Below are 22,007 nucleotides of genomic sequence, written 5' to 3' on the forward strand. Positions count from 1 at the left end.
ACACAGGGCTTCGCAGGCCACAAGGAAGAGCCTGGGCTTTGTCCAAGGGCCCTAGGAAGCCACTGAAGGCTTTTGAGCATCATCTGCTTGTGTGCGGAGGGCAGATGGAATAGAATGAGATGGAGACAGAGAACCAGGGAGGAGGCTGAGGGGACCCAGGCGGGACAGAAGGCACAGGGACCATGGGGTGGGAAATGTGTCAAAAGAGGAAGGAGGGAGGTAAGAGAGAGGAAGGAATGAATGACTTAGGCAGCCCATAAAACTAGGTGATGACATGGACACATGGCGGGAGGGTGAGGACAGCATTTTATTTTACTTTATTTTTTTGAGATGGAGTCTTTTTGCCCAGGCAGGAGTGCAGTGATGCGATCTCAGCTCACTGCAACCTCCACCTCCCAGGTTCAAGCAATTCTCCTGCCTCAGCCTCCCAAGTAGCTGGGGTTATAGGCACCCGCCACCATGCTCAGCTAATTTTTGTATTTTTAGGACAGACAGGGTTTCACCATGTTGGCCAGGCTGGTTTCGAACTCGTGATCTCAAGTGATCTGCCCGCCTCGGCCTCTGAAAGCGCTGAGATTACAGGTGTGAGCCACCATGCCTGGTCAAGGACAGCATTTTAGATGGTGTGGTCTGAGTAAAATGGGAAGATGATAAGGAACCAGCCATTGAAAGTTCAAGGAAGATGCTCCAGGGCAGGTAACAGCTGGAGTCCAGGTTTTATTACTCTAAGACAATGGGAGCCACTGGGGGGTTTTGACGGTTTTAGTAAGACTCCCCTGGCTGCTATGGGGGAAATGACAGCGGCTAGCGGCTGTGAGGTCAGAAGCAAGGACCCTGCAAGGAGAAGGCTGAAACCATCCAGGTGGAAGACAGTGGCTGGGACACAGTGTGGGTATGGGAGGTGGTGACGAATACGCATACATAATGCAATACATTAATTATAAAGGAATAGTGAGGCCAGGCGCAGTGGCTCATGCCTGTAATCTCAGCACTTTGGGAGGCCGAGGGGGGCAGATCATGAGGTCAAGAGATCAAGACCATCCTGGCCAACATGGTGAAACCCCGTCTCTACTAAAAATACAAAAATTAGCTGGGTGTGGTGGCGTTCACCTGTAGTCCTAGGGCGGGAGGCTGAGGCAGGAGAATCGCTTGAACCCGGGAAGTGGAGGCTGCAGTGAGCCGAGATCGCGCCACTGCACTCCAGCTGGGCGACAGAGTGAGACTCTGTCTCAAAAAATAAATAAATAATAAAAAATAAAGGAATAGTGAGAACAGCCTTAGACTTACTGGGAGCTTAATGTATACCACGCCTTAAGCCGATTGGTATAGTGGATTGGCTCTTTGAGTTCTGGCACCAGCCCTGAGGTGAGTATTAGCATTTGAGGCATTTTACAGGTGAGAAGCGTGAGGCACTGAGAAGTAAGGGAACCTGCCCGGAGTCCCCCTCGCTGGAAAGTGGTGGGGCCAGAATCGGATGGGCAGCACTTGCTGATGAGCTGGAAGCTGGGACGCTGGGGGTGGGCAGAGGGTGTGATTTGCAGGATCTGTCTGGAGTAACTGGGGGTAGTAGGAGGTATGGGGAAGTTTGTGGGCACAGCGGGAAGTCCGGGGGAGCTGAAAGCCCCGGGGCTTACCTTATAGTATCTGTTGGTCGTGTTGTTCTGGAAGAGCGTGATGCACTTGCAGTCCAGGCGCCAATAGTGCCGCTTTCTCTGCAGAGATGTTTGAAGAGTCACGTGAACCGCCAGACTTTCCTGCCCAGTCCCTATCCCGTGGCGCTGCTTGGGGCTCCAGGTGCCTGGAGCACCACGTGCACGCCCTAACCCTAGCACCTACCCCACGCCGTAACCCCACCCCACCCACACGCCCTAACCTTAGCCCAGCCCCCCACGCCCTAACTCCAGACCCGCCCCCACTTAGCCCTCTTCCTCCAGCCAAGCTCCGCCCCTAACTCTAGCCCCGCCCCTGACCTTGCCCTGATCCCCGGGTCTTCCCTAACTCCTGCCCCTAGTCCCACCCTTATAACCCACACTTCTAATTCTAGCCCCGCCTCCAGCACGGCCCAGCCCACTACTGGCCCCGCTCGCGCCTAGCTCCAGCCCCACCCACCTAGCCCCGCCTACTCAAGCTGAGCCGCCCCTCTTCCAGCCTTCGCTCCGCCGTACCGGGCCCCGCCCCGGCCACTCACCAGCGTGTCCTTGTTGCTGTAATGAACCACCCAACCCTCCCGCAGCGTGGTGCTGGATTTCCGCGTCGTGTGTCGCACCGATTGCACCACCCTCATTAGGGGGATGTACCCCAGGGAGCTGCGGGGGAAGAGGAAGGGGTGAGAAGTCACATGCAGAAAATGACCATGCTGCTTGGGAACGCAGGGGGCATCTCTGGGAAACTAGGGCGTTGGGGACTGTTTTTGTTTGTTTGGTTTTTGTTTTGACCTTTTTCCCCCAACACCCGGGAGTTGCTTTTTGTTTCTTTTTAAGAGGCTGGCTCTGTCACCCAGGCTGGAATGCAGTGGTGCGATCTCGGCTCACTGCAACCTCTGCCTCTCGGGTTCAAGCGATTCTCGTGCCTCAGCCTCCTGAGTGGCTGGGACAATCACGGTGACCATTAGGTGCACGCCACCACCCCTGGCTAATTTTTGTATTTTTAGTAGTGATGAGGTTTCACCATGTTGGCCAGGCTGGTCTTGAACTCTTGGCCTCAACTCCTTCCCTAACTCCTGCCCCTAGTCCCATCCTTATAACCCACCCTTATAATCCATTCAAGAGATCCATCTGCCTCAGCCTCCCAAAGTGCTTACAGGTGTGAGCCACCACACTGGCCCAGGAGATTCTTGAGAGAGCTTCTGTAGTAGGCCTTTCTGAAGTCAGGCTGCCTAGCGAATTACCTAACCTCTTCTTGCCTCAGTTTGTCCACCCAAAGGGGATGCTATGAGGAGTGGAAACCTTTCTACGGAGCTTAGTACAGTGCCTGGCATACAGAGGACCTCCAGTAGGTGCTAATTGGTATTTAGTCCAGCAATTGTGGAGCCAGCTGTGTGACACTGGGTGATTCAACCTCTCTGGGCCTCACCTCCCTCATTTGTGCAGATGCTGTTAGTACAGTAAGGAAGGTCTAGAGAGATTAAGTGGCCTGCTGGGCGTGGTGGCTCATGCCTGTAATCCCAACACTTCGGGAGGCAGAAGTGGGGGGATCACTTGAGGTCAGGAGTTCGAGATTTGAGAGATTAAGTGACTTGCTCAACTCTGGAACCAACAATCTCTGGATCCCTGTGCTAGATCAGAACCCGGGTGGCCTTGATCACATCCCTTTGTCTGAGACTCAGTTTCCCCATCTGTGAAATAGGCTGCCTCTCCCCACACCTGCCACCCCCAATCCCTCAAGGTCCAACTCTGACAGAGTATGATTGTGTTACTAGACATTCCCAGGAAAGACGTGGGAGAAAGGGAACCTGCGGCTTCAGGCTGCTTGGGTTGGGAGGCACCATAGGAAACACTCTGTCGTCACTGTGACCGGCTTACCCATCCCCTTCCCCTCGCCCTCCCTGCTGCAGCTACGTGGGTCTCTTTGCTGTCCCTGGAACAAGGTGCCTCTACCCAAGGGCCTTTGCACTCGCTGTTGCCTCTGCCTGGAAGCCTCTTCCCCCAGAGCCCCACAAGGCTCCTTCCCTCCCCTCCCTTCAACTGCCACTTCCTCAGCAAGGTCTCCTTGAATGACCCATGAGAGCATGTCCCCCGTTCTCCATCTCCTCTTGTTTTTATCACCATTACCAATACCCGATGCTATGGATGCATTTACTAGCTGTCTCCCCACTGAGGCAGTCAGCTTCAGAAGGGCTGACTTTTACCTCTTTTGTTCATAGCTGTGTGCTTGGAGTCAGAACACAGCAGGTGCTCATTAAATATTTTCCATTGCACCTGTGAGGGTGCCCCCTTACCCCTACCCCAGGTTTATCACCCCGTGGGGTAGGTACCTCATCGCCCCAGGAGGAAACCGTGGCACACAGGGAAGCACCTAGCAAGTGAAGTGGTAGAGCTGGGATCTGGGCTGTCATCCTCCAGCGCCTGTGTGAACTGTGCTTTCTCAATAAACATTCATGCCACACCCATATAGGAAGTGCCTGATCTGAGCCAATCCTGTCCTAGGCACCTGGGAGGGCAGAAAATATCCTTGCCCTCATGCACCTGAGCTCACATTCCAGTGGAGCTGAATAAGCATGAACTCCGTTATAGTTTAAAAATGTGTAGGCTGGGGACACGGTGGCGCACATCTGTAATCCCAGAACTTTGGGAGGCTGAAGTGGGAGGATTGCTTGAACCCAGAAGTTCAACACCACCCTGGGCAACATAGCAAGACCCCATCTCTAAAAAAAAATAAATAAATAAAAAGAGGAATATAGGTCAGGCGCAGTGGCTCACGCCTGTAATCCCAGCACTTTGGGAGGCCGAGGCAGGTGGATCACCTGAGGTCAGGAGTTCAAGACCAGCCTGACCAACATGGCAAAACCCTGTCTCTACTAAAAATACAAAAAAAGTAGCCGGGCATGGTGGCGGGTGCCTGTAGTCCCAGCTACTTGGGAGGCTGAGGCAGGAGAATCGCTTGAACCCAGGAGGCAGAGGTTGCAATGAACTGAAATTGCATCACTGCACTCCAGGCTGGGCAACAAGAGCGAAACGCCATCTAAAATTAGCCAGGGATAGCAGTGCGTCCCTGTAGTCCCAGATACTCGGGAGGCTGAGGCAGGAGGATCACCTGAGCCCAGGAGTTTGAGGTTACAGTGAGCCACAATCACACCACCGCACTCCAGTGGGCAACAAAGCAAGACCCTTTGGGAGGCTGAGGCGGGTGGATCACTTGAGCTCAGGAGTCAGGAGTTCAAGACCAGCCTGGGCAACATAGGGTAGACCCTGTCTCTACAGAAATACAAAAATTAGCTGGGTGTGGTGGACGAGCCTGTGGTCCCAGCTACTTGAGAGGCTAAGGTGGCAGGATCGCTTGAGCCCAGGTGGTCGAGGCTGCAGTGAGTCAAGACTGCACCACTGCACCAGCCTGGGTGACAGACCGAGACCCTGTCTCAAACAAAAAATTATTTTAAAAAAATTGTAGTGCTTTAAAAGGTTTGCCTCAGGAACTGGGAAAATTTACAAATATAAGGTGATGTCAGCCCATTGTAGAGAAAAAGAAATTGAGGTTCACTGTGCAGGAGGGTCTTCCCCCAGGGTCTCTCGGAGGGTTCTGTGTATACCTCTGGGCCTTGCCTCCCTCGCCTTCCTCCTCCTCACTGGCGTGGAGCGCATTCTCCGAGTGGGAGCCAGGGATGACACCGGAGTCCTCTGACTCATCCATGAGGGCGCTCTTGTCAGCCTCGCTGAAATCGGTGGCCTCCTCCATCGGCACATCTGTGGGGATGGAGGCATCAGAGGGGCCTCCACCCAGTCCTGCCCCTTCCCCTTTCTCCCCAGCATCCCCCCAGCCTCTCACCTCCATTGATAAGGGCCTCCCCCAGGCAGTCATTAGGGACGCGGGTGGCGCAGCGTTTGTGACAGTTAAACTTGCAGTCTGGTAGGACAGGGAACAAGGGGACAGGTGAGAAGGGGAAGAGAGGTTACCTGGAAGGCTTGAACCTTGACCCTAAGCTTCAGGCTCAAAAGAGTCTACTCTTGCTGTCTGGGTAAGAACACTGGCTGCTGCTGCCCTGGTCATTTTCCCACTTTCAGCCACAGTTTCCCCAACTATCCGGGGGTCTTGATTAAGTGGGAGGGCTAGACTCAAAATCCCGATGACTGCCAGGTGCGGTGGCTCCTGCCTGTAATCTCAGTACTTTGGGAGACCGGGGAGAGCAGATCATTTGAGGTCAGGAGTTCGAAACCAGCCTGCCCTACATGGTGAAACCTCGTCTCTACTAAAAATACAAATATTAGCTGGGCGTGGGACTACAGGTGCCCACCACCACGCCCAGCTAATTTTTTTGTGTTTTTAGTAGACGGGGTTTCGCCATGTTGGTCAGGCTGGTTTCGAGCTCCTGAGCTCAAGTGATCCACCTGCCTCGGCCTCCTAAAAGTCCTGGGATTCCAAGCGTGAGCCACCGCGCCCGACTTGTGTGTGTGTGTGTGTGTTGTTGGTTCTAATGTGCTGTGACTCTAGACTCTGAACACCCTAGGGCTGGGTTCCTCAACCCGTGACACTAACACAATGCCCAGGATAATTCCTTGTTTTAGGGCACTTGTTCTGTGTATTGTAGGATGTTTAGCTGCATCTCTGACTTCTACCTACTGGATGCCAGTAGCACTATCCCAGTGTACCAAACAAAACCATCTCCAACCCTTGCCAAACATCCCCTAGGAGCGAAACTGCCCCTGGTCAAGAATCATTGCTGTAGAGTTCAGTGTTTCCACGGTTCTAGGGACACTATACATCGAAGATTCTAGAGTTTGCTAAAAACCTATTTTATGAAGGTTCTATGATTCTGTATTTTTTTTTTTTTTTAGAAACAGTCTGGCTCTGTCACCCAGACTAGAGTGTGCAATGGCACAATCTCGGCTCACTGCAACCTCTGCCTCCCAGGCTCAAGCGATCTTCCCACCTCAGCCTCCTGAGTAGCTGAAACTACAGGGACGCACTACCATGCCCGGCTAATTTTTCGTATTTTTTGTAGAGATGGGGTCTTTCCATGTTGTACAAGCTGGTCTTGAACTCCTGGGCTCAAGCAATCCACCCACCTAAGCCTCCCAAAGTGCTGGAATTACAGGTGTGAGCTACTGCCCCTGGCCTGATTCCGTATTTCTAAGGCTTCAGAGTTTGATGTCCAAGTTTCTAGAACTCTAGACATCTATGAATCGACACTTCTAAGACTCTTTAATGTCCAAGATTTTAGGGTATTATATATCTAAACTCTAAAATTTGACAGTTCTAGGGTTCTACAATTCTAGGCTTCTCTGCCTCCAGAATCTGCAGATTCCAAGGTTCTAGGATTCTATACATACAAGATTCTAGAATTTGATGTTTCTATGCTTCTTTAGCTCTAGGCTTCTAAGATTCTAGAATTCGATTGTTCCAGTAAATTCTTGAACTGGATGTTTCTAAGTTTATATAGATCTAGACTTCTGAGGTTCTAGAATTTTTTTTTCTTTTTTTGAGACAAGTTCTTGCTCTGTCACCCAGGCTGGAATGCAGCGGCACAATCACGGCTCACTGCAGCGTCAACCTCCTGGGCTCAAGCAATCCTCCCTCCTCAGAGTCCCAAGTAGCTGGGACCACAGATGCATGCTGCCATGCCTGGCTAATTTTTAAATTTTTTTATAGAGACAGGGTTTCGCCATGTTGCCCAGGCTGGTCTTAAACTCCTGGGCTCAAGTGATCCACCTACCTTGGCCTCCCAAAGTGCTGAGATTTTACATGCATGAGCCACCACACCTGGCTGGATTCTAGAATTTGATTGTTCAAAGTTCTGGGAGTCTAGAATTTCCAGGATTCTAGGTTACGATGGTTTCAAGCTTATATGATTCTAGACGTCTAAGACTCTCAAATTTGATGCACCTATGTTTCTAATACCCTCAAATCCCATGGTTCCAAAATTCTCATGTTCTGAGAATCTATAACTTGGGAGATCTAAGATGTGTAATCTAAAGTTCTGTTGTTATTTTAGCTGAATTATATCATTCGGAATTCTTCAATGTTATTGTTCTGATTCTAGAATTCTCAGGTTCTACAGTTTTAGAATTCCATGCTAAGCACGTTATAAAGCTAGGATTCCAAGGTTCTAAAGACTGAGGTTCAGCTGGGCGCGGTGGCTCACACCTGTAATCCCAGCACTTTGGGAGGCCGAGGTAGGAGGATTGCTTGAGCCCAGGAGTTCAAGACCAGCCTGAACAATACAGTAATACCTTCTCTCTACAAACAATTTAAAAATTAGCTGGGTGTGGCCAGGCGCAGTGGCTCACGCCTGTAATCCCAGCACTTTGGGAGGCCGAGGCAGGTGGATCACAAGGTCAGGAGATCGAGACCATCCTGGCTAACATGGTGAAACCCCGTCTCTACTAAAAATACAAAAAAAATTAGCCAGGCGTGGTGGCGGGCATCTGTAGTCGCAGCTACTCAGGAGGCTGAGGCAGGAGAATGTCATGAACCCAGGAGGCAGAGCTTGCAACGAGCCGAGATCATACCACTGCACTCCAGCCTGGGCGACAGAGTGAGACTCCGTCTCAAAAAAAAAAAAAAAAAGAAAGAAAATTAGCTGGGTGTGGTGGCACCACCCGTAGTCCTAGCTACAGTCCTAGCTACCCTACTTGGGAGGCTGAGGCAGGAGGATCACTTGAACCCAGGAGGTTGAAGCTGCAGTGAGCCGTGATTGCGCCACTGCACTCCAGCCTGGGTGATAGAGTGACACCCTGTCTCCAAAAAAAACAACACACACACACACACACACAACTGAGGCTCTAGGATTCCAGAATTCCAAAGGTCCCAGAACACTAGGATTCAGGGCCCTCCCCTTCTGAGGCCCTGCGCTCCCAAGGTTCAGAATACCTGTGCTGAGATCCTTGTGTCCTGCCACAAGACCAGGTTGGGGCGGGAAGGAGGTTCTGACCCTGTCTGTCCTCCCCGATGGGCCCAGCTAACCTTTGCATTGCAGGCCCTGCCGGAAGAGGCCCTTGAGGAGTTTCTTGCAAGCCTGGCAAACGGTGGGCCGTGTATAGCTGTGGATGAGGAAGGTGTGCGGCACCTTGACCTTGGAGAGCAGCATCTTGTCCAGCTCAATGGGGCGGCCCGTATACGATGAGGCAGAAGAGGAGGAAGAGGATGACGGGGGACGGCGAGGCAGGAGTTCGGTGGTGCTACGGCTCTGTCGTTGGCAAGAATGGAAGGGACACATCAGTGCGTTGGCCCCATGCCTGGGCCAAGTCACCCCCCTAGCCACCAACCCGTCCCATCCCCCATCTCCTCACCAGCTCATCAGCCGTGCAGGGCAGGGACTCGGAGGTGCCGAGGCGCAGCGAGTGGCCGCTGGCCAGAGACGTGGATGACAGGCGCCGTTTGCGGGCCCCACTACAGTTGTTGGGGATGCTGAAGGCACAGCGCTTGTGGTAGTTCAGCCCGCAGCCTGCAGGGGGCGCCAGAGAGTAAGAGACATGGCGTCTGCCCCTCCTAGGTCTCTTCTTGAGAAATTGTGCCCTTTCCACCCAATCTCCCACCTGGTCCTGTCCCCTCACCCCCGAGCACGATCTCCTCCAAAAGGCACTACTACCCGTAAGTGTATCAGCCCCTTCAGGCCCGCCCCTCAGAGTTCCGCCCCAGGTTCCAGCTTGTAGCCCCACCATCACCCCATCTGTCCCCTAGACCCTGAACACACCCACACCCCTTTTCTCACTCCAACAAGGGACATCTCAGAGGTTCCCCCCAAAGCTCCGTCCCCAGTTTCAGCTTGTAGCCCTGCCATCACCCCATCTGTCCCCCAGACCCTGAACACGCCTCACACCCAAAATTTTCCCACTCCAACAAGGGATACCTCAAAGGTTCCCTCCAAAGCTCCGCCCCTAGTTCCAGCTTGTAGCCCCGACATCACCCCATCTGCCCCCCAGGCCCTGAACACGCCTCACACCCCACCTTTTCCCACTGCAACAAGGGATGCCTCAAAAGTCTCCTCCAAAGCTCTGACCCAGCCCCAATCCTCTATGGTAAGCACCTCCTTCTAGTCCTCCCCAAAACTCCTGTCCATCTCCCTAGAGACACCTGTTCCCCCTTCTAACCCTGACCTTCCTTTTTCTGAGGCCCCTTTGGTTCCCCCTGTTTCCCCAGCCCCAACTTTCCAAAAGAAAATGCCTCTCCTCACCCCGACCCCTAAGGTCACTATCACTCCCTCCAGGTCTGCTCACCCCCCGTACCCCACTTTCTCTTTTCTGTAGACCTGGAATCCAGGCAATCCCTAAGTAGTGTGATTAAATCTTAGTAGTGTGGGCCACGCATGGTGGCTCACGCCTGTAATCCCAGCACTTTGGGAGGCCAAGGCAGGCAGATCACTTGAGGTCAGGAGTTCGAGACCACACTGGCCAACATAGCAAAACCCCATCTCTACTAAAAACACAAAACTTAGCTGGGTGTAGTGGCACACGCCTGTAATCCCGCCTACTCCAGAGGCTGAGGCAGGAGAATCACTTGAACCCAGGAGGCAGAGGTTGTAGTGAGCTGAGATCACACCACTGCACTCCAGCCTGGGCAATACAGCGAGACTCAGTCTCAAAAAAAAAAGAGTTCTCAGTTGTACTCAAGTTCATTGTACCATACTAGGCAGAAGTATGACTTCTTATTGTCTTTATTTTATTTTGTAGAGATAGGATCTCCCTGTACCCCAGGCTGGAGCACAATAGCACAATCATAGCTAACTGCAGCCTTCAACTCCTGGGCTCAAGTAATCCTCCTGCCTCAGCCTCCTGAGTAGCTGGAACCACAGACGTACGCTACCATGCCCAGATAATTTTTTTATTTTTATTTTTTTGTAGAGATGGGGTCTCGCTACGTTGCCCAGGCTGGTCTCGAACTCCTGGGCTCAAGTGATCCTCCCACCTCAGCCTCCCAAAGTGTTGGGATTACAGGTGTGAGCCACTGTGCCCTGCCTATTTTATCTTTTAAAATCCTCATCCATGGAGAAATCAGCTCAACTCCGTTTCCCACTGGACGTCCTGTACGCGTGCTCTAATACATCTCCAGTGATGCCAAATGATTCCAGGATCGCTTTCTATTCTGGAGTGAAGAATGTTCCTCCAGCCTTTGGGAGTCCTTCTGGTACCCGCCTGCTCCAGGCTTTCCAGTTCCACACCTCCTCACTGTAGGCACTGTCTTGGCTGCATGCTGTAATCACGGAGGCAAGCTTTTTGGAAAACGGTGTTGGCCCTGCAAGAAGAGCTTCAGCAGGGCAAATGGTCTTTGCACACAGGAACCATTTCCCAGTGTTGGCCTTGAATCACTCATATGCTTTCCAGAATTTCAGAGTCTTATCTATAACTCTCAGAATGAGTCTCAGGATAGAGTTAAACTCCTGTCGGAATGTAGTCATTTGGGGTTCTCTTGCCACCATAGGAACTGGGACCATCACCTGTGATGCTGCGCCAGTGAAGTCTGTGCTGATAACCCATTAGGACTTGATGACACCAGGGCTGTACCATGACGAAGGCTGCATATGCTGAGACCTTGAGAGTTGGATATGGTGTGTGGACGATGGCAATATTTATAAGAGCTTTGAATGCACTGAATCAGTATCTGCAGGCCTAGAGTCCTTAAATAATACAAGTATACTTAGGACTCCATGATGATCTGGAGAAACTGGATTCCTTTCTTTCTTTTTTTTTTTTTTTTTTTTGAGACAGAGTCTCACCCTGTCACCCAGGCTGGAGTGCAATGGTATGATCTCGGCTCACTGCAACCTCCACCTCCCAGTTCAAATGATTCTCCTGCCTCAGCTTCCCAAGTAGCTGGGATTATAGGCACCTGCCACCACACCCAGCTAATTTTTGTAGTTTTAGTAGAGACAGGGTTTCACCATGTTGGCCAAGCTGGTCTCTAACTCCTGACCTCATGAGCCGCCCGCCTTGGCCTCCCAAAGTGCTGGGATTACAGGCGTGAGCCACAGTGCCCGGCCCAGAATCAGGATTTCTGTACAAGCGTGGCACCCACGGAGCTAGAGATGCTGTTTCAGACCTAATACCCAATGGAACATCCAAGAATATGGCTCTAATCGCAGGGCATGCTGTAGAAAAATGGAGGCGCATGGGGCCCAGCGCAGTGGCTCATGTCTGTAATCCCAGCACTTGGGGAGGCTGAGGTGGGTGGATTACTTGAGACCAGCCTGGCCAACATGGTGAAACCCCGTCTACTAAAAATACAAAAATTAGCCAGGAGTGGTGGTGCACACCTGTAATCCCAGCTATTTGGGAGGCTGAAGCAGGAGAATTGCTTGAATCCGGGAGGCAGAGGTTGCAGTGAGCCAAGACCACGCCACTGCACTCCATCCTGGGCAATGGAGCAAGACTCTGTCTCACACACACACAAAAATGGAGCCACAGGGTCTCATCACAGAATGGATGGTTCTCACCTGTCATCTGTCCTCATAGCCAATGCAGGTACATGGCCTTCATCTGTAGGCAGAGCCCCGATTTCAGCATTCTCACTCAGAAGCATGAATAACAGGGACAGAGGACCTATATAGATCTTGACACTTGGGCCAAACCTTGAGACATCTTGGCTTAAAGAACCGTATGTTTTGGACAGGCGTGGTGGCTCATGCCTGTAATCCCAGCACTGTGGGAGGGCAAGGCGGGTGGATCATTTGAGGTCAGGAACTCAAGACCAGCCTGGCCAATGTGGTGAAACCCTGTCTCTACTAGAAATACAAAAATTAGCCGGGCAGTAGTGGCGCGCGCCTGTAATCCCAGCTACTCGGTAGACTGAGGCAGGAAAATCGCTTGAGCCTGGGAAGTGGAGGTTGCGGTGAGCTGAGATCGCGCCACCGCACTCCAGCCTGGGTGACAGACTGAGACGCTGTCTCCAAAAAACAAAACCTGTATATTTTTAAACTATGACTTAAGGAGATATGTATGGGTGCTGTTATGGACTAAATGTCTGTGTCTCCCCCAAAATTCTTACATTGAAACCCTAACCTCCAATGCAACTATATCTGGAGATGGTGCCTTTATGGAGGTAATTAAGGTTAATTGAGGCCGAAAGAGTGTGGCTGTAATCCAATGGGACTGGTGACCTTTTTTTTTTTTTCTGAGACAGAATCGTGTTCTATCACCTAGGCTGGAGTGCAGTGGCGTGATCACAGCTCACCGCAGCCTCAACCTCCCAGGCCCAGGTGATCCTCCCACCTCAGCCTCTTGAGTAGCTAGGACTAGAGGTATGCACCACCATGCCTGGCCAATTTGTTGTATTTTTTAGAGACGGGGTTTCACCATGTTGCCTATGCTGGTCTCGAACTCCTGGACTCAAGCGATCCACCCACCTTATCCTCCCAAAGTGCTGGGATTATAGGCATAAGCCACCATGCCCGGCCTTCCTTATAAAGGGAAGAGATACCAGGGACTTCTCTCTCCGTGTCCCATGTGAGCACTGCCCTCTGCAAGGCAGGAAAGCAGGCTACACCAGAAACAGAACCCTGCCAGAATCTGGATCTTTGTCTTTCCAGCCTCTCACAATTCCAGGGATTGTGAGAAGTAAATGTCTGTCATTTAAGCCACGCAGGGTGGTATTCTGTTATGGCAGCCCTGACAAACTAAGACAGGTGCCAGGTTGACAAGAGGTGGACCCTGATAGTCATGTTTATGTGTCAGCTTGGCTAGGCGAGATCCAGTTATTCAGACACTAATCTAGATGTGGCCATGAAGGTTTGTTTGTTTTTTGTTTTTTTTTTGAGACGGAGTCTCGCTCTGTTGCCAGGCTGGAATGCAGTGGCACGATCTCGGCTCACTGCAACCTCTGTCTCCTGGATTCAAGTGATTCTCCTACCTCAGCCTCCCAAGTAGCTGAGACTACAGGCACGTACCACCACACCTGCTAATTTTTGTATTTTTAGGAGAGATGGGGTTTCACCATGTTGGCCAGGATGGTCTCGATCTCTTGACCTCATGATCCGCCTGCCTCAGCCTCCAAAGTGCTGGGATTACAGGCGTGAAACACTGTGCCCAGTCAAGGTTTGTTTTTTCTTTTCACCTTCTCAACCCAGCTTTTCCCTGAGTCCAGGAAGAACTGGGAAGAGAAGGCCCCATGGAGGTATTTTCTTTTCTTTTCATTTTTTTGAGACAGAGTTTTGCTCTTGTTGCCCAGGCTGGAGCGCAATGGTGCGATCTCCACTCACTGCAACCTCTGCCTCCCGGGTTCAAGAGATTCTCCTGACTCAGCCTCCCGAGTAGCTGGAATTACAGGCATCCACCACCACGCCGGCTTTTTTGTATTTTTAGTATAGACAGGGTTTCACCATGTTGGCCAGGCTGGTCTCGAACTCCTGACCTCAGGTGATTCACCTGTCTCGGCCTCCCAGAGTGCTGGGATTACAGGCGTGAGCCACCGCACTCGGCCCAGTGGAGGTATTTTCTGGATGTGATGAAAATCCATAATCAGCTGACTGTAAGTGGGAGAGGTGATCCTGCTTGTTCTGGGTGGGTCTCATTCAATCAGCTGAATGTTTTAAAAAGCAGATCAGAGACTTCTGGGATGAAGAAATTCCACCTGTGGACGTCAGCTTCCGCTTGTGCCTGAGAGTTCCCACTTGCCCTTCCTGATAGGATGGATTTTTTTTTCTTTTTCTTTTTTTTGTTTTGTTTTTGTTTCTGTTTTCAGAAGGAGTCTCACTCTGTCACCAGGCTGGAGTGCAGTGGCACGATCTCGGCTCACTGCAACCTCCGCCTCTCGGGTTCAAGCAATTCTCCTGCCTCAGCCTCCCAAGTAGCTGGGACTACAGGCGTGTGCCACCACGTCCGGCTAATTCTTTGTATTTGTAGTAGAGACAGGGTTTCACCATGTTAGCCAGGATGGTCTCAATCTCCTGACCTTGTGATCCACCCACCTCGGCCTCCCAAAGTGCTGGGATTACAGGCGTGAGCCACCGTGCCCGGCCTTTTTCCTGTTTTTGAACCAGGGTCTTGCTCTGTCACCCAGGCTGGTGTGCAGTGGTGCAATCAGGGCTCACTACAGCGTCGAACTCCCAGGCTCAAGTGATCCTCCTGCCTCAGCCTCCCAAGTGGCTGGGACCACAAGTGTCTGTCAGCATGCTTGGCTAATTATTTTTTGTACAGGCAGAGTCTTGCTATGTTGCCCAGGCTGGTCTTGAACTCCTGGCCTCAAGTGATCCCCCCACCTTTGCCTCCCAAAGTGCTGGGATTACTGGCCTCCCCCACTGTGCCCAGCCGGATTTGAGTTGCCTAGCCAGCCCACACAATTCTGTAAGCTGATTCCTCGCATATAAATATCTTAATATATATCTCCTACTGGATCTGTTTCTTTGCTTGATCCCTGACTGATACAGGCCCCACCCTCTTCCCCAGCCACCCTTCTGCTCCCCTAGGCTCTGTTCTTAGGCCCCTACTTGTCCCTCCCAGCTCCACCTCCTAGGCTCCGCCCCTAGACCTGAGCCCCGGCCCAGCCCCACCACTCCTTCCCCAAGCTCTGCTTCTGGGCCCATCCTTCTTCCCATTATTACTTCCTAGGCTGCGCCCCCAGCTCTGAGACCCGCTCCTCCTTCGCACGCTGGACCCATGCCAGGGCCATTACGCTCCGCCCCCGGTGCAGAGCCCCGCCCCAGGCCCCGCCCCCAACCCCTTAGCTCTCACCATCGCACTTGAGGCCCTGGCGCACTAGGCCGAAGAGCATCTCCCCGCAGTGATCACAGAAGGCAGGCGCCCGATAGGAGTGCACCGTGAGGGCGTGCGGGCGGATCTGGAAGTCCTCGAAGGTGGCCGAGGCTGTAGGCGGAAAATAGGGGTGGATGCTTGAGGCGGGGTAGGCCAAAGCTTTTCCAGACCCCACGTTCCCTGATTTCTCACAGTCCTCCCAGCCGCAAGGTTTGATCTTTCCTTCCTTCCTTCATTTGCTCTCATACTACATTCTGCCTGGGTTCAAATCCCAGCTCCACCCCTGAACAAAACACATATATCCCTACGCCCCGGGCAGGGACAGAGCGGGAATTGGAGAGTTGTTTAATGGGCAAGGAGCTTCCGTTTTGCAAGATGACAACAGTTCTGGAGATTGGCTGCACAACAGTGTGCATGAACTTAAAATTACTGAACTGTATGCTTAAAAGTGCTTAAAATGTTGTGGGTTTTTGTGTTTGTGTTTGTTTGAGAGTTTCACTCTGTCACCCAGGCTGGAGTACAGTAGTGAGATCTCGGCTCACCACAAGTCCGCCTCCCGGGTTCAAGCAATTCTCCTGCCTCAGCCTCCCAAGTAGCTGGGATTACAGGCATGCCCCACCACACCCGACTAATTTTTGTATTTTTAGTAGAGACGGAGTTTCACCATGTTGGCCAGGATGGTCTCAAACTCCCGACCTCAGGTGATCTGCCCGCCTCGGTCTCTCAAAGTGTTGGGATTACAGGTGTGAGCCACCGCACCCGGCCTAAAATAGTAATTTTTATGTTATGTATATTTTACCAAATTAAAAAATTTTTAATTAAAAATACCACCACCACCAACAAAAAAGAACATGGATAGGCGGTGCCCGGTGGCTCACATCTGTAATCCCAGCACTTTGGGAGGCCCAGGTGGGCAGATCACTTGAGGTCAGAAGTTCAAAACCAGCCTGGCCAACATGATGAAACCCTGTCTCTACTAAAAATACAAAAATTAGCCAGGCCTGGTGCCGCATGCCTGTAATCCCAGCTACTCAGGAGGCTGAGGCAGGAGAATTGCTTGAACCCGGGAGGCAGAGGTTGCAGTGAGCCAAGATCATGCCACGGCACTCCAGCCTGGGTGACAGAGCAAGATTCTGTCTAAAAAAAAAAAAAAAAAAAAAAGCCCAGTGTGGTGTGCATGCCTGTAATGCCTGTAGTCGAGCCACCTCAGGAGGCTGAGGCGGGATGATTGCTTCAGTCTGGGAGGTAGAGGCTGCAGTGAGTGGTGGTCATGCCACTGCATTCCAGCCTGGGTGACAGAACAAGACCCTGCCTCAAAACAAAATAACAGGCCGGGAGCAGTGGCTCACACCTGTAATCGCAGCAGTTTGGGAGGCTGAGGTGGGCAGATCACTTGAGATCAGGAGTTCGAGACCAGCCTGGCCAACAAGGTGAAATCTCGTCTCTACTAAAAATACAAAAATTAGCCACACGTGGTAGCAGGCGCCTGTAATCCCAGCTACTTGGAAGGCCGAGGCAGGAGAATCGCTTGAACCCAGGAGGCAGAGGTTGCAGCAAGCTGAGTTTGCGCCACTGCACTCCAGCCTGGGTGACAGAGCGAGACTCTGTCTAAAAAAACAAAAAATAATAAAAATGACAAAAACAAAACAAAACTCAGGTTTAGGGGAGAGACAAGGATGAAGATAAAAATTCAAGTGAGGTCAGCTTATGATATGAAAGAGTACTTAAAGCCTGAACAAGGTCACTAAAGGTGTAAATCCAGACTTCTGTCATTCATTCATTGAGCCGGTTTCATTGAGCACTGCAGTATGCAGGAGCAGCAGAGAAGACAGCCATGAAAAAGGCAGCTGCCCCCACCCTCAAGAGGGACCAAGGGCCACAGACTGCTCTAAGGTGCTGAGAGCATGCCCATCTATACTACTGGAATAGTGAGTGGGTGAACTGGCTTCTGGCTGTGTCTTAGAAAATCACCTGGGGGCTTTTAAAAATACCGATGTGCAGATCCCATCTCACTTTGCAGAGATTCTGATTTAATTTGGCATTTTTGTGGGAGGAGCCATGGACATCATTACTTTTTTTTTTCTTTTTCTACTTTTTTTCTTTTTTAGAGATGGGGTCTCTCTCTGTTGCCCAGGCTGGAGTGCAGTGACATGATCGTGGCTCACTGCAGCCTCAAACTCCTAAGCTCAAGAAATCCTCCCACCTCAGCCTCCCAAGTAGCTGGGACTACAGACGTGTGCCACCTTGCCCGGCTAACTTTTTTTTTTTCTTTTTCCTTTTTTTAGAGATGGGATCTCCTTATGTTGCCCAGGCTGGTCTCAAACTCCTGGGCTCCAGCGATCCTCCCACCTCAGCCTCCCAAACTGCTGGGATTACAGGTGTGAGCCACTGCAGCTGGCCTATTTTTTACCTTTATATTAAAGTATAACACAGTCAGTTACAGATCGAACTCCTTCTTCTCCTCTTTCCCCCCTTCTCACTACTGCACTTGACTAGTCTTATAAATAAATAAGTATAACATATGTTCAGGAAAGGCCGCACATCACAAGTGCACAGCTCAATGAATTTTCAAGCTGTACAAAGCGTGTCACTAGCATCCTAATCCATAAATGAAAGTTTAGACCAGTCCCTAAAAAGCCCCTTCATGACCCCACTCTATAACCATCCTCCGGAAGCCCCCAACTCTCTCTTTTTTTTTTTTTTTCCAGAGGGAGAGAGAGGGGGAGAGATGGAGTCTCACTATGTTGCCCAGGCTGATCTCGAACTCCTGGGCTCAAGCGATCCCCCCAGCTCCAGCTCAGCCTCCCAAAGTGCTGGGATCACAGGCATGAGCCACTACGCCCGGTCTCTCCGGACTTCTAACTTCTGCTACCCTCTCCTCCCCCAGATGCCCCGCCCCCGCCCGAGGCCCCGCCCCCAGGCCGGCCATCTCCTCTCACCCGACAGCACCACCTCCACCAGGTCGCCCTCCTGGATGTCTCCGGCCGAGCGCACCAGCTGCAGGAGGTTGGCCGACGTGGGGTCATGTTTGAAAAGCAGGATCTTGTCGTAAAGGCCGTAGAAGCCACACTCAGGGAACTGAGGGGCGGGAGAGGGATGTGGCGACGGAAAAGCTCAGAGCCGCCTTCAGCAGCGGGCGGACTGTGACCCTCCCAGGGCAGGGCCGGCTGTTTCCCCCGGAAACGCAGAGACCCCGCAGGCCCTCGCTTCCTGCCTGCCCCCTCCCAACCACAGCGCGAGCCGGGCAGGATGCCAGCGCCCCAAGTGTGTGGGGAGGGGGCGCCGGCGTGGGTTTGGTGGCTGGAAGGGGGAGCTGGGGTGGGAGGGAGAGTGGCTCCGGGAGCGTGGACACCTCGAATTTTCCGGAACCTGGCGGAGGTGGGAGGGGATGCTGAATGAACACTCCCTCCCCTGTGCCCCCTCCCCAGGCTCACACACCCGCCCCCCAGCTTCCTTCCTGGATCTGTCTATTGTCCCAGTTACCTGGCTCCAGGCCCAGCACTGGGGTGGGGCGAGCTGGAAGGAGGACTTTTCGGGGCTCCTGGGAAAGTGGGGGGGGGGCGGGGGACTTGGACTCGAGGGGGCTGGAGATAAGGAGGGCGCCTGCCACCCAGTGCTCAAAGGACCCAGGTGTCTGGGTCCTCAGCTTGGGGGGCCTGGGGGCAGGAAATGAAACCTAGTAGAACAGAAAGTGAAACTGCCCCGGTGGGGCCTCGGGAAGGAAGGTACGGGGCCCTAACACACCTGGACCTGGCAGAAAAATAAAACTGGGGTGAAGCCTGAGCGGGGCAGGCTGGGGACTTGAGCACTGGACAAAGAAGTTCACCCAAGGGACAATCTGCCCCCATACCCCCACTGCCACCAGCTTCCCATGAAGTGGGCTGAGTTGGGGTGGGGAGCTGGGCCTGCTGGATTCAGGCATTTGGTGGGCAAAACCCTATCAGTTATCACTGCTAAGAGAGAGTCCACAGAAGACCAGGACTGGCTTGGCCCTGACCCCTTGGGAAGTTTTTCTCTAAGCTTCAGTTTCCTTGTCTGTAGAATGGGGGAGCTGGCCCAGTTCCCCACGTTTCTCTGACGCCCAAAGGATTCATTTCCAGGAGTCTGAAAAGATTCTGGAATTTGGATATTTTGGGACTCCAACATGCTCACATTATAGAATTATACATTCTAGATTCCAACCTGGTATCACTATACATTTTAGGATTTCAATAACCTAAATAAGCGGTAATCTAATATTTTAATATTCTAGGAGTCTGACAAGCTAGGACTGTGCTGTTTGAATTCTTTAGCATTCAAGGACCTCATCCATCCAGCATTCCAAAATTCTAACATTTTAACTTTCTAGGATTCAACAATCTAGGAATCTAATATTCCAACATTTTAATGTTTTACTGTTTCACAAACCTAGAATTCTAATATTTGAAAACTAACATGGGGGCAATTTAATTGCCTAGGATGCATATTCCAACAAGTTATGATTCTACTATTCTAACATTTCTACAGTCCAGTACTCCAACACAGAAGCCCACTATTCTTTTAACATTTTACGGTTTAGACGTGGAGTTCCACCTGGTTCCCTCTTGCCATAACACCCAGCTGCCCACCCTGGGGACCCTGGTGTCCAAAATTAAGAGTAGGCTAACAGCACTGTGACTAGGAAAGGGAATAGAGTCCCCAGGGTCTGTAGGGGTGCCTGCCCCTCCACACATATCTCAGGCTTAGGGGAGGGCAGAATTGGGCTCCGAGACCTCACTTGCCCCTGGCAGCTAACTCAAGCACCTGCACCCACACATGTCACCGGATCACCATGGCCAGCCCGGGTTCAATTTCTCCTGTTTCCACCAAATGGGAGGCCCGGGATGGGCCTGGACGTGGAGGTCCGCCGACATCTGCTGCCCCTTCCTCCCCTCTCTACACCTGGCTGGTCCCTCCCTTCCTCCCTGTTTGCTGCAGAAAACAACGACATGCAGGGACATGAAATTTGGGGAGGCCTCTGGGGCACCCCACCCCTGCCCAGTCCTCTCTCAAAGGGATGGTGGGGAGAGGGGCAATGGAGGGGGGCAATGCCCCCTATCCCTCCATCACCCAAAGCTCAGGTCTCCTTCCTCCCTCTTCCGCACACCAGGCCCCAGACCCCTCTGCCAGCGCCCTCTCCTTCAACCTCTCCCCGAGCTGGATCCAGGGAGCCCGCGCCCTCACCTTCTGGTCCACGATGGAACAGGCCAGCTGCTTCACATGAGCCAGCTCGGAGGCGGCGGGCAACAGCACGAACTCGCGGGTCAGCCCGATCTGGATGTGAAAGGAGACCCCGGAGCCCGGGGCCGGGATCTGGGGCAGTAGCGGTGGTGGCGACTGCAGCTCTAGGCCGCCGGGGGGCGGAGGAGACCCCGGCCCGGGAGAGCCAGGGAGCCCGGCGGGATAAGAGGGGGCGGCGGCCATGGGGGGAGGCCTGGGACCGGCTGCCTGGAGCCCACCCGGGACCCGGCCGAGGGGCCCCGGGGGACCCTGGGTTCTAGATCCGCGGGATCTCGTGAGCAGGTGGTGGGAGAGCGGGGATCCGAGAAAAGATCTGGCAGGCGGAGGGGACCTGAGGATGGCGGGGTCCTGGGAAGGAGAGAAAGGCACTGTAAGATCAGAAAGGAGAAAAGTAGTGGTTTGGAGGTCCCAGCGATTGAGAGATTCCAAGAAGCCCGAGAGGAAATCTAGTAGGTCGGGGTCACAGGGATCAGGGGAGCCCGCGATTCAAAGGCCTCTTCCCTAGAGGAGGGATTGAGAAGGGGGCAGAGGGAAATCCCAGGATCCAGTGCTCCAAAAAGAGGATCCCACTCAGAAGGCGGCCCGGGGGAATTCACCTTGGGGGTGGAGGGCAGGAGTCTCTGAGTCGGGGACCGAGTGGATTCCAGAGATAAAGGGGTTCGCAGGGACCCGACCGGCCCGGGGATGGGCAGAGGGGACCCGAGGGCCGGAGTGGGTAGAAGGGAATCTCACGAGTCGCAGAAGTTGGAGAAAAGTTCGGTCGGGAGCCGTGAGGAAGGGGGCGTTGCCGGAGCGGGGTTGGGTGGGGACAGGGAGGGTCGCCAGGCGTCAGTAGCTCTTTTTCCCCCTCCAAAGTTTAAGTCAGCGGCGGCGGCCCGGGAGGAAGTGTCCGGAGCGACAGCGCAGTCGACCAATCGGCGCGGGCCTCGGTGACGTCGAGAGGGGGCGGAGCCTGCCTAGGGGCCGGGGGCGGAAGAGGAGGGCGGGCCCGGTGCCTCCGAGTTGGGGGCTGGACCTCCGCCTCCAGGGTCCGGGACCAGGGATGGTGTGAGAGATGGAGGGCAGGCAGGCGAGACCAGTTCCTTCCCTGAACACAGCCAAGCCTGGAAAGTTAACTTTTCCCTCGGCCGGACAGGGAGGGGAAACACTATCACCCACCGCCGGTCCCGGGCGTCGGGCTTGGAGGCCACTGGCCCTTTAAAGGAGGGGAGCCCTCTCCGGCAGGCGTCCGGCGCCCATGGCAGGGGACGGGTGGGAAATCGGTTTCAGGTCCCGGCCCGCTCCCTGAGTTCGGCCTCTCTGTTCTCCGAGCGTCGCCCCTGCCCTCCCCGCCGCGTCCCAGCCCAGGGAAGGGGGTGCTGCAGAGCGTCCCCCCGCCCCAGCCCATTTAACACATGGAAAGACCGAGGCCTC

General features: G+C 53.1%; 1 protein-coding gene across 4 annotated transcripts in view; it reads right to left on the reverse strand.

Annotated features, from left to right (window-relative positions):
- Positions 1-21,523, reverse strand: part of PRKD2 (protein kinase D2) — a 44,086-nt gene extending 22,563 nt beyond the window's left edge. The window contains exons 1-10 of one of the 4 annotated variants that reach the window (XM_024237066.3): positions 21,327-21,523; positions 20,538-20,942; positions 18,275-18,413; positions 15,315-15,446; positions 8,943-9,097; positions 8,617-8,839; positions 5,482-5,559; positions 5,246-5,399; positions 2,189-2,306; positions 1,635-1,712 (exon numbers count right to left, since the gene is read on the reverse strand). In XM_024237066.3, coding sequence (XP_024092834.1) covers positions 1,635-1,712; positions 2,189-2,306; positions 5,246-5,399; positions 5,482-5,559; positions 8,617-8,839; positions 8,943-9,097; positions 15,315-15,446; positions 18,275-18,413; positions 20,538-20,777 — 1,317 coding nt within the window. In that variant the 5' untranslated portion in view covers positions 20,778-20,942; positions 21,327-21,523. The other 3 variants (XM_054540746.2, XM_024237064.3, XM_054540745.2) reach the window with 3 other exon arrangements.
- Between the last annotated feature and the right edge of the window lie 484 nt (positions 21,524-22,007).

This window comes from Pongo abelii, chromosome 20, assembly GCF_028885655.2.
Source record: "Pongo abelii isolate AG06213 chromosome 20, NHGRI_mPonAbe1-v2.0_pri, whole genome shotgun sequence".
NCBI classification, from domain to species: Eukaryota; Metazoa; Chordata; class Mammalia; order Primates; family Hominidae; genus Pongo; species Pongo abelii.